A 15,520-nucleotide genomic window follows, 5' to 3' on the forward strand; every position below is an offset into this window, starting at 1 on the left:
ATTCAGTATTCTCGCAAAGTAAACCAAACACTTGAAACCAACCATACGCTGCTTCATAATCATCCGGCGATGCTGCTCTTCTGGCGAGAAAAATATAACCCGATTCTTCCGGTAGTCTATGAATCGTTCTTTCTGCTCGGCTCGTTCCTTTATTTCCCACAACCAGTCCGTCATTTTTGGATCCTGGAAATAGAACTCAAACTGTGAAACGCAATAAAAGCTTTTTCAATACTCTACCTCCACATCGGCGTATACTTCAGACCACACCACTGGATGTTCACGTTTGTTCAGTACTAACGGCCTAGCTATCACCGGTATATAGTTTAAAACTTCCTCCCGTACCTCGGCTAACGTACTCAGGTGTACATAATAGCCTTGATTCTTACAAGCCATTTCTTTGATTTCTTTTACATCGGCTACCTCACGTCCAATTAAATAGGTGAACACTCGAACCGGTATGAACGGGAGTTCCTTCCAATTGTACTGCTCAAATATCTCGTCGAAGCTGTACGGAACTCCGTCCGATACCAGCATGATGGCTTGATTACAGCGGGCCCCATTGCGGCTTTCCCGAAACGTTTCCAGTAGCTCGAAAGCCCTAGTTAACGCCGCGGATACGTTCGCGATCTCAGTCGTCTCGATGTTATCCATTCCTAGCTTCAGCTCTCGGATATTACCCATATTTGCTTGAACCAGTGTTTCACGGAAGCATCCAACAACTTCGGACACCTCTTCGGAAAAGGTGAAGATGTTGACATAATCGTTCGGTCCTAGGGTATCCAAGATGTTGGAAACCACGTGTTTGGCAATATCTTTTCGCTGGCCGGTCATGGAACCGGAGCTGTCTACTAGGATAATGACATCTTTCGGACTGTTGGCTGCCTCGATATACCAGGAGCGCAGCCGACAGTCGTACAGATCGACTGGATCCTCTTCCCACTTGGTGGCCGGAAACTGTCGCAGAAAGCCTGTCGAACTGCAGAAGTACTGCCACGTAAGCGTTGGATCGCCGATGTAGTTATTGTAGAAGATCGAGTCCAACGCCTCGGACCACTTGATCGCCCGAATTGTTTCGTTAGCTGCAATGAAACTCTGCTGTGATCATCGAATTCGGAAACGCAACTTTCGAAAGCATACAAACCTCTATCGTACACATTGGTGGGAACGTGCACCGAGCTAACCGAAGTATTGACCGCCTCGTTGAAGAAGTGTTTCTTCTTCGTCAGTACGATCTCCTTCGGTGGAATGGGGGTCGTTATCTCGGCCGGATCTTCGTCTATCATCGGTATCGGTGTGGTGATAATTTCTCCCGGTTCGATCATCTCCTTCGCGTTGTAGTACCGAAAGCTCTTGTTTACCTTTTCGTCATCGCTGGAGATGGCCGTATTTTCGGCCGTGTCCATTATACGCTGCGGGAAATTATGGAAAACTATTATTTTTTTCTATCTGTTCTGATTGTATTATATTAGAGTAATAAAACAACTAGAGCTAACGAGAATATTTTATCACTTAATCACGAAATTCTGTATTGGTAGTAATTTTATTCAAAGTTTAATCATTTTCAAGCTGTCATACTATCGCTAGAATTATTCATCTGGTTGTTTGTAATGACAGCTCTTATTCTCAGTTTGATGATCGTGCTGATGTATACTGTCGTGAAATGAGATTAAAGCAATCTCCATCACTAGGTGGATACAATACTCTTGTGTTTGATCGACACTTCAGTGAAGCATTTAAGGTAAACGAATTTATTTTTGTTCCGAAGGTCAGGTTGTAATCAGATAATGTCTTCAATTTTTTTTGTGTCATTGCAGTATTCTGGTGAGAGGTCTAACTGGACTGAACTATCACATGAGTACTATTCTGTGAGCTTTGTATTAGTTGTGTGAATGCGACATGGAAAAAGCGCACTTTTTCTGTTTTGTGCAACATATTTTTAAGTTCTTCCGTTCTTACAAATTTTTATTCACAATGATTGTGCAACTGATAGAAAAACTCATGCATCGATCCCATTAAAAATGTTATCAAATATTCATACACCTTTTCAGACGATTTTAATCATATTGATGTTTTAATTAACCTGAAAATCTCGGAATGAATTTTTCTAGAATATGTGGCTTCGAGGGTAACAGTGTGTTGAAAAGAAAATGGTTCACACAACGTAATGACTTATATTCTCTATATCGAAGGAAACATAAACTTTTTGCATTTATTTTTATCAAACTAGTTGACTTAAGCAACAACACAGTTTAGTCATTCATCTTAGCTGACCCGACATTTGTGATACGCACTGTAGGTATTATTTTGGTAAGCCCATGTGCTAGAGTTGTACAAAAAAGTTTCTCAAGCGGTAATATCTACCTATAAATGTAACTATGATGAACTTAACTTTTCGTTCAATATCTCTAAAAAGTATTGTCAGGCCTGCTCTTTTTTTTTCGCGAGATGAAAACCGAATACAAATTATCTGATTGATTATTGTTTTCATTGCGAATGTAATGCTGTATTTCTGCAACTTTTATGATAATATTGTCATGTCTGCAAGTTTTGCGTTCGTTTCATGCAGATAAATCTGACACAACTTTTCTGCAAGTTTTGAATTTCTTATCATTGTTTTTCTAAAAATCGAAGAAAACTGCACACACTGACCTAATATTCTATGAGGCAGCCAAGACTACGCGGACTCGGCAGCAAAATATTTTTAACTGAAAATCACCAACTTGCCAACTTGATTTTTTCGGTAGTATTGTAAAACTTAACAGAGGTAAGTTGCACAACCGATTTTAATATGTTTAAAAATCTTTCTGAACATATCTAACATAATTAACAATTCTAAACCAATTGTAAAATCTCTTGAAATTTCAGTAATTTACATTTGCTAATAGGGCAATTTTCAATGGAAAAACCACGTGGGGAGACCGAAACTAAACCGGAGAGCTTAAATATCTTATAAACCAGCAAGTATTTCGATCAAAGGATTGACTTTGTAAACGCACTCCCATGTTCCAAACAGACGTCAGTTAGCTGGATGACGCTAAGTTAATTCAACATAGTGTCAATCGTGATCATGTCAAAACGTGGAAAATAAAATTATTGTAAAAAAAGTGTGTTTAAGCCGGACACATAATTTTCGACTTGAAATTCTTAACGGATTCTTGAAACATTCTTAATTATCATTATTTCTATTCTGTTTTATATCACTTATTGAAACTAGATTTACTATAAATGGATGCAAAACGTTCATTATATGTAGCGAACAATCAAATAGTATTCCATAAAGACTAAAGTCAGTTTCAGCTTAAATTATTTGGTACAGCGGAGTGTCAAGCTTCGAGATAGTACCTATACTTTCGGGGCTCGAACTTTCGGTTCCGGAGTTACGGGGTAAAATGTGCAAAATGTACTAAAAAAGTGTACTTGATTTTCTCAAAGACCGCTCATACAATTTTCACAAGCTTAGATCAAACGAAAGGTCTTACGGCCAAAGATAAACTCAAGATGGAATAATCTCTGATTTCTCATGTACTTTTCAAATACGACCCCTCGATGATTTCGGTTCACCGTCAGTTGTAGTTCAATTATTATTTGAAACAAAACAACAAGCGTCGAATCGCTACATGCGTCGTTACTATAACAATGTTTCTTTATGTAGTACCAATCCTAAGCTGCAATATGAAAGAAATCTCGGTATTTTACTGCATGATGAGTAAATCTTGGAACTTGAAAAATCAATTAAACTATTACTAAGAATATATTCAATTTGTTATAACCTTATCTTACGAAGCATTAAGGCCATCGTCCAAGCACCATGCGCGCGGGTGATTTCAGGAAATTTTCAATGGAAATTTTGAAAAATTTGCCAAAACCAAAAACATACGGACCTTTGAAAAACTTTTATCTATCTGCAGGGTGAAAATGGCTGGAAAATTCGGAGGAGTTTCCTAGTCTTATCAAAAATAGCTCTGAAAAATGAATGTTTTTGTGATCTTTTACAATTATTTGGAGGAATAATGCGATGATATGATAAATGTTTTTACTGCAATAATTACATTCAGACACATTTTTGGAAAAGTTTTCCACGCTTCATGGAAAAACAACGAATTTCATAAAACCGATTTCGTTGTATTTTGACGATTTGGAAGTACTAAATGAAATACAAATTATTTCGCAACGATGATAATTCAATTTATGTACATAATAATGTTATTTTGTAAAATTTTCTAAGTTTCCCACAAAATAAGATCAATTTTACAATGAACTGAAGAAAATCCGCTTCAGTTTGAATGTGTGTACTAATTGTGAAAGATCTCAAAACACTCATTTTTCTGAGCTATTTTTGATAACACTCGGAAAATCCTCCGAATTTTTCATCCATTTTTGCCCTACTGATAGATAAAAGTTTTTCAAAGGGGTGTATGTTTTTGGTTTTGGCAAATTTCCATCGATAATTTCCTAGAACCACTCGCGTGCATGGTACTTGGACGATGGTCTTAAAGTGAATGGAAGTAACAAAATATTTTGTGTGATATGTTTACAAAAGTTTACTTCCTTCCAAACTTGTATTGTTACTACACAGTTCGAAAAATTCTTGTGATTTTACATCTTATCACACGCACATAAATTGAGCGTCATATTTCACACAAATTTTTGTTCAAGAACATGTAAAATTGTGTGATTTGAAAATTATATAGCTTTAAAACGAAAGGAATAAAAATCAAAAGATCGACATCAACAACGCGACTTGAACCGAAAAACATTAGATCACAAAGCACACCAGTTGGTCGACTGAGCCACAGAAGCACATATATGTTTGGCTGGTAAATCGTGCATATAAATTCATACAGTCTCACTTGCTAGCCGAGTGCGATTTACACTCGGAGCCAGTAAATATCTGTACGAATGGAATATTGTGGCATTTGAGAAGTTAAGTCGTTATGAATTGTATCGTTTGATAAATTATGTCCCCTGTAAAATTCATTATTTTTTTCCGTGTATGGTATTTTACCGTCATTTCCAAATATTTATCGACGCTTATTAACGAAGGGTCAACCAAATTACACTATTACTAAGTTCACTGGTTCACGATTACTGATTCGATATTTTTCGATGGATCGTATGGGACATTGTAATCTTGAGTTTATCTTTGTTACGACCCCATATAACCCTACCGAATTTCATTCGTATACAACTTCCAGTCCAGGAAGAATCAAACTGATAAGTAAAAGCACAGATAACAGATATACAGGCTCACATATGAACTGTGTGTAAAATTTGCTCAATCAGCGTGGCGAACACTTTCAGATGTCACCACGATCGACACGAGGTGCCACCACGATTTGGGTGCCGCTTTCACTGAGCAACAATTTTGGGTGCAACATTCACTTCACGCTAAATTTTTATTTTGCTGTTGGATAAAATGACAAGTTTATTTTTGTTTTATTTCGATCGAGTTTCCGTGTGATTTATGCGACATGGAAATACAATTGTCTTTAACACTTAAGGATATCGTGTGATAAGTGTTAAAATGGTTGTAGTTGGAATATTTCTATAACAGGCAGGAGGATTTTGTTTTCGTTCCGGAACGTAGTGGAACGTTTTGAAAGATCGCGGCGAACAGTCGAGTAGGTGGCAATAGTGTTTCCAACGTATAGCAAATTTGAAATTTACACAGGATTTTGAAAAATTTTGTTCGAGCCTGTATATCTGTTATCTGTGGTAAAAGAATTTCATTTTCTAGAGACTGTTGAAACGGATAAATTAAGTAAATTCCTCAATTAAGGAGGTATAGTTAGTTGATGATCAAATACGTCGATTTTTAGTATACCAGTTCATCGTTCCAGATTCCGGAAATACCGGAGGAGTACGTGTTCCACTCCAATTTCTCAGAAACGGTCAAACCTGAATTTCGTAAACTCAGATTCGAAAAAAAAGTATTCTATTTTTATAAATTGATGTAGAATTTTATTCAGATCTGGCTTCCGGTTCCGGAAATACAGGGTAGAGTGTATGAAATTTCAACATGTGATATTGAGCGATAATTCCGAAAACGTGAAAATTCTTCTAAATTCAGTTCAAAACTTTTCCAATTTATAGGTTATGCTAGTTGCTGGCCAAACGAACCGATTTCAGCTATACCGGTTTCGGAAGTACCGGAAATAGTAGTCGAAAACTCAAATACGAAACTCTCTTCATTTTCTCAGAAACAGCTGAGTCGATTTTCATGAACTTATGCCATTTTTCATTGAAAAACACTGATGGCGTGGATTGCTCTGATTTTGAATTTTCGAGAAAAAATGCAATATTCTGATGTGTTTCATTGTCATTTCTGCTCGGAAGTATAAAATCAGAGAAATCCACACCACCAGTGTTTTTCAATAAAAAACGCCATTAGGATCAAATCAACGTCTCAACGTTTATGAAAATAGACTTTGTTTTCTATCTCACATCCGGTTCCGGCACAACAGGGTGAGATGTGTTCAAAATTTTTAACCGTCATTTAGAGCGAAAATACAAAAAAAAACCAAAGACCTCCTTTAACCTTGAGTCAAAACTGTTAAAAATTTAAAAGGTTATGCTAATGTATGCCCAAAGAAACTTTTTTGTTCTTTTTCAATATTCAAAGAAAAGTTTTTTGAAGAATCTCTCAGTAATATTAATGACACCATGAGTTATATGAGAAATGCATCATTACACCACTAGGTGGATTGAAATAAGTTTTTTTTTTCATTTACAAAAAGTGTCCGGTGTAGCTCCGGGCTCCACCATATTATCGAGTTCTATCCAGATCCCACCGCCGGTTTTCGAAATTTCAGATGGGTGATGGTTGTAAAACCGGAAATAGGGGTAAAAAAACTTCGGAATTTAACTCGCACAGATTTCTTCACATGAACGATAATGAGAAAGGAAACTTTTCGTTACTCAGTGGATTAAAATAGGCTTTAGGTTTTCCTATAAAAGCAACAACTAGCTTCATAAATGAAAAAATTAGAAAAATCTTGTTTGTGAAGCAATTGTTTGTTCAACTTGTTTGATTTCAACGGCTTTATGGCTATACTTTCTATAATAACAACCACATTCTTATGAGAGAACAAAAAAACCTGCCCAACTTAGGAAACGAGAAATCAATAATCACCTAAAAGTGAAAGCAGCTTATGTGTACATACCTTGACAGCACTGACTTTCGCATCCATCATGTACTTCAGGTCTTTTGCCATTTCTTCTACAATTTTTTGTCCATTTTTACTAACTACTTGCGCTTGCTTAAAACTCTGCAGAAAAGGTTTGTTACAACAATGAAAATACCGCATAGCATAGCATATAAAGAATAAAGGCACAATGACACAGCTAGCGGAAAAATCGATAACTGTGTCATTCATGTGACTTCCACCAGGAAGAATCATACTCACATCTTCTACTTTCATTCTTCTGGTTATAAAATCTCCTAAGATTGCTAGTTCACCGCCTATTTTCGCTGCCCATCCCTGGACACTGTAACAGAACATCGGAATTAGGTCAAATTCGACAGGATGAAGCCGAAATCACTTACATGCTATACTTGATTGTTGCTGTTGATTCGTCTGCACTAAGTGTTATCGAAATAGCAAATATTAACAGAACGGAAAAGGCGACTAAACACGAACTTCTCCTTATGTACATGGCTCTCAGCGATGGCTACTAGTTCCTGCAGTATCCTACAAGCTAACTGCACTGGTTTGCATTCGTTCGGGAAGCTGTTTCTGGACCACATCCAGAAAAGTTTCCCTTCGAGGCTGGAATGAATATCGACCACCACCCCACACACAGAGTAAATCCAGGAAAACTCGAACTCGTATCCTTTCGAATCTGCGAAATCGTGACACTTTACAGTACTCAACGTGTTCGGTTTGCGATTTGTGCCAGTTTTAGAAGCTTTCTTCCTTATATTTCGCCATTTTGGACAATTTTCTTTCACAGCTCATCAAAGAACCCAACAATGGCATCCATTTTTTTCACCTTTGCAGTAGGGCTAAAGGATTTTTACTAGTTTGGATAATAGGCTCCATTTTCGGTCAGTCCTGCGCAGTTACATCGGCTCTGAAAATGTCTTTGGGCTACTAACAGTAAACAATCAACATGTGGTGCGTCAGATAACGCACGACCATCCCCGGGCGGCACGTGCTTTGGAACATGCTGTTTTTGTTGATTGTTTACGTCTGTCCACGTGTAGGACATGCGCCGTGCAGGAAATTTTATCTATAAACATTCTCCATTTTCGGCTCCGACAAGCTGTTTGTAAACAATGCTGTTGAATTTTGTGGATTTCTTTTGGTTGTCGAACATTGCTTGCAGGTGGAATTGGTGGAAACGACTCGAGGGGTCCTCCAAACTCAGAACCACTCTTACTACTTTGAGCCATCTAGTTTAATTAGTTATCTGCAAAATTGAGCAAATACGAACTTACAATGTCATTATTAGCAAACCCTTTTTAATATTAATAAATACTTGTAGCTGTCTTCAATACTACATAATAAATCTTGCATTAAAACATTAAACTCCACGAAAGCCTACTGAAAATCTCTATAAGAGCATATTCCTACCAAGTGAACCATTTTTCATAAGGTTATAAAGCAAAGTGAAGAATCAGTATAAACCTGCGTTAAAATTCCAAATTTAAAAAAAATTTGAAATCAACTTTACGATCAACAGTAAATTTATTCGGATGGAATGAATTCCGCTATGAATAAACTGTCGTTTTGACGATATTTTTCTTGACTATGTGTGTGTCATGTCTGCTTTGAATGCAATCAGTAAGACTACATTAGATTTTAATTACGAGTTTGAGGCTTTTTCTGAACGTAAAAACTTCATGTGAATGTATGGATAAAAATAAGAATTATAACTAATCGCTTGAAATAAATGCGGTTTTTGCAAAAGTCTCCATGATTTGTGAAAATTATTTTTTGTGATTCATCGTCGTTTTTGTATAAAACTAATTTTCTTTAATGCTAATTACACTTAACCTAAGAAGCAATAAATCAAATAGCCTACAACAAATGAGTCATAAATGTACTTTAGAACCCTCAAATTTACTCTGAGTGAAACTGTCATTTACTAAGCACGCACACACACACACACACACAAAACTAGATTTATGAAAGAATTAAACTGACAAAAAGGTTTTAAAGAATTGTTAGAAAGCAAGAGAATTGTTGTTTGCATGGTTTTATTCTAGTACAAATTGTTTTATTTTTAATCCAGTTGTTAGTCTAGGTACAGGGTTCTATAAAAGTTTTAAAAACTAAGATGTTACTTTTAAAAAAGACATTTATTATAGTTGTCATAAAACAGGTAGTGTTTAAAAAATCAATTACAAAACTCCTATAAATTATAATCTAAACCATAAGGCATTCGAATTGTTACTTGGGAATGGAAAGAGACGAATAATACAAAATGCCAAAGAATATATATTTATTCATCAAACCAAATTTTCATAGTTTCCAATCATTGAGCAAAGACGGGCGCTTATTGCTTGAAATATTTTCACTGAAGAAGCTATCGTCGCTGAATAGGTCTCGCTCACGAATACCTGTTTTTGGAGATAGACAAGTAGTTACAAATATCTAAAGTATCACTATTCAATAAACTTACGAAGAATGCAAAGCATATTAGCATTGGAAACATAATCCGCGTTACAAGCCCCACGATAAAACTGATCACATACCAGATTGCGATAGCACAAACGATGAATATTGCACACGAAAAAACATCATCCATAGTGTGGAAGTGCTCCTCGATTAGCTTGGATAGACTTTTTTTGAGAGAAACCTGTAAAGAATATTATTCATATGTATAGTGATTACGTTTATTTGTCACGATTGTGTTGTGCCTAACAGAGACCTACATTTTTTTCTCTTTCATCGAAACAGTCTCATTAAAACATTTTTTGCCTTCTTATTAAGATAATTTCTGACACTAATTTGGGCTCATTTTTGACACCAATTTATTCAGATTGATTTGAGTAGTTCACAAAAGCATGCTTCAGCGTATATGTCTCATATTCAGGAAACATTTCTCAGACAAAGCGTATCAGCAATAATACATTTGAACGTGATCATAGGTATATGATTTTCGATATTGACCCACAACCCAATTTTAGATTCGAACGATCCTAAAAATACTGCTATCAGTTAATCCATATCCGAGAAAATTGGACGGAAATGTGTTTGGACGTTTACGTAATTTATACCATTATATCACAGGAACCGTAAGTGACAGCTATTTAAACTTCGAACCTACTTAATGACCCAATAGTAATTCCACTTATTTGTTTTTTTTTTAGTTTGATCAATGACCCAATAGTAGCTTTCAAACAAGCCTAAGGTTATTAAAATCGGTTCAGCCATCTCCAAGAAAACTAATTGGTCAAAAAGAAACGTATTTTTCCGGTTACGTCACTTACACCGCCCTGTATCTGGAACCAAAAGTCACAGCCTTTGATCTTCGAACTTGATTAATGGTCCAACAGGAGATTGAACGGTAATTTATTTATTTGATCTTCGAACTTGATCAATGGCCCAATAGTTGCTTTCAAACGAGCCTAAGCTTGTTGAAATCGGTTCAGCCTTCGAGAAAATTGACCGGTCAAAAAAATCGTAGAAAGGTGCACGCACAAACACACACACAGACATTTTCTGATTTCGTCGAGCTGGATCGAATGGTATATAATATCTTGAGTCTCCGAGGCTCCGTTCAAAAGTCGATATTTTCAGCAATTCTATTACCTTTCTATAGAGAAAGGCAAACACATTGAAAACGTCGATGCTATCGGTTCGGGACGCTGTAGAATGGTACATGGATGGATTGCATTCTAACCGCTGAGCCGTTTTCCAAAAACTTAGATTCAAATGAAAGGTCTTGCGGTCCCATAAAAAATTCCTGAATGTTGTTTGGATCTAACTTCCAGTTCCGGAGTTATGGAGTAAAATATGCAAAAAAAAGAATATATGTGTACTAACTTTTTCCAGAGGTGGTGTGACCAATTTTTACAAACGTAGATTCAAATAAACGTCTCATGGTTCTATACAAAACTTTTGAATTTCATTTGGATTCGACTTCTGGTTCCGGAGTTACAAGGTGATAAGTGTAAACATTTCAACGATTTTTACAAACTAAGATTCAAATGAATAGTCTTATTATCTTATACAAAACTTCTAAATTTCATCTGGATCCGAATTTCGGTTCCAGAATTATAGAGTAAAGTGTGTTAGAAATTTTATACCATCACAAAAAAAATGTTAAAAATGGCGAAACAAAATATGTAAAAAGAATGTCTGGATTGGCCTCAAACCTACTGCAATTGGTAGTCATTATCGGTAGACGGCTAAACAAACTGATTTCGGTTATTCTTTCAAGAATCGAAGAAATCTATTTGAAAGAATCAATCATTGAGTCGTGCGTCTGTATCGTATCGCTTTTTCGTCATCCTACCAACTGATTCTGTGTTTTAATTGACATCGTTGATGAAATGTCGGAGAATTTCGTATTGTATCCGCTTCTGTCTTGTCCCTACTTTCCTATATAGTCTTTTATGTCTGAAGCGGCACATATGATTATTCGCTCTTATTTTGAATAACGGCGTATTGGTTTTTCGAATCCAAGCTACCTTTGATTTTGTTAACGTTATTATGAATACGAATGAAATACGATCAAGAAAACGATACGTCGTTATTCAGAATAAGGGTGATTACTTTAACCCTTTTACGACATTAAGATGCCCAGGACGAAATATGTCAGTACAACACAAACACTCAGACCCTGTTAATTAGTGACAATACTTTAGCTATTGAGGGTGTAAAGTAAGAGTATATTACCAGAAAAAAAAACATAGCAGGGTGCATAAGTTTCCTATAATTTCATTGGAAATATTTTTCTCTATAATCCTCAGAAATAAATAAACGAAGAGTTGGGTTTATTATATCGTAATTTAACTTATTGTTTAAATTATCAGAATTATAAAATAAATAATTAGTTATGGATACTTTTTAATGCAATAAAGATTAACAGTTTTTTTTATTCGTTCAGAAACACATTCGTCGCCATGGAAATAAGATTTTTTAACATTCAGTAAAAAAAACATCGTTTTAATAATAATTCAAGAATCAACAACGATTTTTTTATAAGGGAAAAACATTTCCTTGAGCGTTAAGTGGTTAATTATCTAGAAATGATATCGAAATGATTGGTCATCTAACATTAACTTTTCTAATCGTTCTTGATTTAATACACATTGCAATCTATGCACACATACATTCCACCAATCATGGGAAATTTTATAGACATATTTCATTTTTTCCACAAATCATTGTGCAATATCCGTTCTGTCATAATCACTTCAATGTGCTATGGGCAGTTTTCTGTTCCTTTGAGAATTATATTGAGTGTTTTATTAATCGTAGTTCCGTGCTGAGAGAAGTTACAGTAAGAAAAGTATTCTGGAACTCGCCCAAACCATCTTTCCGGAGATGGAGTTCAGCTGTCACAAAACCAATGATGGGGGCGGCGAAATCTCTTAATTTGCTATTTGGCCCCGGGCGACGAATTTCCTCGGTACGCCACTGACTACAATGTATTCTACGATCAATAAACAACATTGTTGTCTGTAAAAAGATTTCCATGTATTTCGTATAGAAATGGTAGGTGTTATAAGATGAAATGATCAACGTGAATCGTTCTATTCCAGGAACACACACATCTCTCACTTTCAGTTAGAAGGTTGGAGAAATGTAAACCTTACTCGATCTAAGAGTGTATTTACACCGAATCAGTTTCGTCGTCATTGCAATGTGTCATAACATCAGTGCCGGCACCGAACCGGATCGGAAAGGTTTGAAAGTTCCTTCACGGTTCATAAGATGTCAATTTACTCGTATTCCTGGTAATAATAGTCCTCCTTTTCGAATTAATTTCACTAGCTCAGGGCGAATGTGATATATTAATATTCATCATGTTAATCCAAATTGGCGACCAAATTCAGGCATAAGAAAGCTTGAAACCACCTAATGACCTATTGTCTATTTCAAGCTCTATTAGTCATATCCCCTCTGTGATCGATACAGAGAGCATTACAATTTTCATTTTTATGTTCATAAGCGAACGATCGATCTCGGTAGCTCATCATCCAAAGCCTAAGGAACTTGATTGAAAACTATCATCGATGCAAAACTAAATTGGAATACATTGATTTTTTCAGTATATAAGACTGTATTTCAAAATTAACGGTAATTTTGCTTCAAAAGTATATTGAAAAATAAAGAACTGAGAAGTGATTTTATACTTAATTTCCTGCTTACTTAATTTCCTGCTTACTTAATTTCCTATACAGTGCGTGACAAGAGACGAAAAATTAAAGAATATTTTTATTCGTTTATTTGTAAAGGTATTTTCATAGGAATTATTTATATTGTATGTTGCATTCTAACAAATCCATCAGTAACTAGTAAAAGAACTGAATATTCACAGTGTTAGGACGGTGATATGTTACTAGGTATATCAAACGGTGATTGGATGGTTATAGAATTAGCAGATTTAACAGTCTTTTAGAATCTTGTTATCTTTACTCAGGAATATTATGATTCAACTAAGAACAGAACTTCTGGATATACCAAAAATTCGCTGGATTAGGAAATTGTATCCGTTCTTGAAAAGTAGTATTAGTACTCACTGTGATGGAATCTCCTTCCATATTGTTCGTTCTTTTATCACACTGCAATACGATTGGTTTTTCACAAGTAATTTATATTTTTATTACACAGCAATACGATTAGTGGTTCACTAGTAATTTATATTTTTATTAGATTTTGACTTTTTTCAGTACTATCAAATTGGTCCTATAACATGAAGCAATCAAAATGTTATTCATCGCCCACTAGATGCCTTCAGTTTTTTCGGTCGCACGTTCAACTGCACAACGTAGCACATCACCATTCGATTGCCGATCTTGCCCCAAGATTTTATTTCCCAATATGTGCTACCGGACCCAGGCAGAAATTTCGCCACATCGTCGTATACCAACTGATTTTTCATAACATAGGTTCCCTTTTTAAACGGGCACTGTATTTTTGGTTCCATAGCTGACATGTAAATCGAATACATAGAATCTGTAACCGCTAGCATGCTACACAGATTCGAAACAACCATGTTATCCAGAAAGGGACGGCAACTGGCTGACGCATGGAATCCGTCGCACCTTTTTACGATGGTCGTCGGTTCCCAACCATGGGGAAAATCTTCGTTGAACAAGACTTCTCCGTTCACAACGTAATGACTGCTATTATACTGTGACGTAGTGAAATCGGAAAAATATATTGGAAGATCCTTCTTGCCGATGCATTGACCTATACGATGCACGACCAGTCGCTTTTTAACCGACTGGCCAAATGTATCCAGTTTGGAGATATCTGCGATATTGATGGCACTGACTAAATATACTGAGATTAGTATTGAAATGCTGCAAAGTCGCTGTTTCATTTTTGAAAATGTACTGACCTTGTTCAGTTTCAGGTTTTGGTTTAATACAACTCAAGTAGCTTTAATTACATGTTATTTAGGATGAATCATGAATCATTAGATTTAAGTACTGCTTATAATTATGAACTCATATATATCCAATTTTTTGCCTCATTTCCTCCCAATCATACACGCTCAACTCGATAGTTATGCAAAAAATCTGGTGATTTTGGTGAGTGGCCGTAATCCAAATTTTCCAGTCGTTGGAGACATGAGGTGATAGATATCTGGAAAGCACGAACTCTTCTGGTTATCAATAGCTGCCACCAGAGCTTATATAGAACGAAATGTGAATATATTAGAATGTTTCATTTGGAACTTACCGGAATGCCCAACTGTCCAAAAGCATATCATTGAAATAATAAATACCAATGTTAAATGGACACCTGAATTGTGGCTTCATGTAACTTTTTATGTTGGCTATCACCAGTTGTAATGAATTCAAAAGATTGCAAATCTTGTCAAGAGCCACCTTTCCGGTAAACGGCATACAGTGGTTGGTACTGTTACACTGTTCGATCCATATTGTACCATTAATTTCACGGTGATACGCCTTGTAGAATCTAACAGTTCCACTAACAACGTAATGCGTTGAATTAAGAAGTACAATCTTCGCATCCGGTACAAACACTGGGAGATTGGGAAATTCTTCACACTGGCCAACTTTACGGAGACAGATGGTGTTTGTGTACTGACTGTTCGGGTTGGTCTCGATGCCAAGCAATCGTCCTTCCACTAAGCGAACACAAGCTATGAACAGCCAAAAGATAAAACAGTGTGTCCACATGATCGTCTCGCGTATAACTAATGGGAAACTGCAAAGTTTCAAAATACGGAAGCACAAATATGAAATCATCGGTAGTCAGTGTAAATGCAGTTGATTCAGCTAGAAATTCGCAGGTTGGCAGGCGATTAGTGGATGTAGTAAAATTAACCAATGCTTATTCACATCTGGCACCATAAATAGGCAAAATTA

The 15,520-nt window shown here is 36.0% G+C and overlaps 2 protein-coding genes across 7 annotated transcripts in view; both read right to left on the minus strand.

The window, feature by feature from the left end:
- LOC131439222 (voltage-dependent calcium channel subunit alpha-2/delta-3) overlaps positions 1-8,009 on the minus strand; it is a 47,631-nt gene extending 39,622 nt beyond the window's left edge. For 5 of the 6 annotated variants that reach the window (XM_058609982.1, XM_058609983.1, XM_058609981.1 and 2 more), the window contains exons 1-6: positions 7,547-8,009; positions 7,407-7,488; positions 7,164-7,268; positions 1,142-1,409; positions 238-1,079; positions 43-183 (exon numbers count right to left, since the gene is read on the minus strand). In XM_058609982.1, coding sequence (XP_058465965.1) covers positions 43-183; positions 238-1,079; positions 1,142-1,409; positions 7,164-7,268; positions 7,407-7,488; positions 7,547-7,656 — 1,548 coding nt within the window. In that variant the 5' untranslated portion in view covers positions 7,657-8,009. The remainder of the gene's footprint in view (positions 1-42; positions 184-237; positions 1,080-1,141; positions 1,410-7,163; positions 7,269-7,406; positions 7,489-7,546) is intronic. The other variant, XM_058609984.1, reaches the window with a different exon arrangement.
- A 1,422-nt stretch (positions 8,010-9,431) lies between these two features.
- On the minus strand, positions 9,432-14,505 carry LOC131434250 (uncharacterized). The gene is made up of 3 exons (XM_058600907.1): positions 13,700-14,505; positions 9,628-9,804; positions 9,432-9,565 (listed from the first exon to the last, which is right to left on the minus strand). The coding sequence occupies exon 1, from the start codon at positions 14,503-14,505 to the stop codon at positions 13,894-13,896; it is 612 nt and encodes a 203-aa protein (XP_058456890.1). The 3' UTR covers positions 9,432-9,565; positions 9,628-9,804; positions 13,700-13,893.
- Positions 14,506-15,520: the final 1,015 nt, after the last annotated feature.

This window comes from Malaya genurostris, chromosome 3 (assembly GCF_030247185.1).
Source record: "Malaya genurostris strain Urasoe2022 chromosome 3, Malgen_1.1, whole genome shotgun sequence".
Classification (NCBI taxonomy): domain Eukaryota; kingdom Metazoa; phylum Arthropoda; class Insecta; order Diptera; family Culicidae; genus Malaya; species Malaya genurostris.

What these genes read in the sequence shown, in the direction of transcription:
- LOC131434250 (XM_058600907.1), bottom strand. Translation starts at nt 14,505, where the DNA reads ATGAAACAGCGACTTTGCAGCATTTCAATACTAATCTCAGTATATTTA.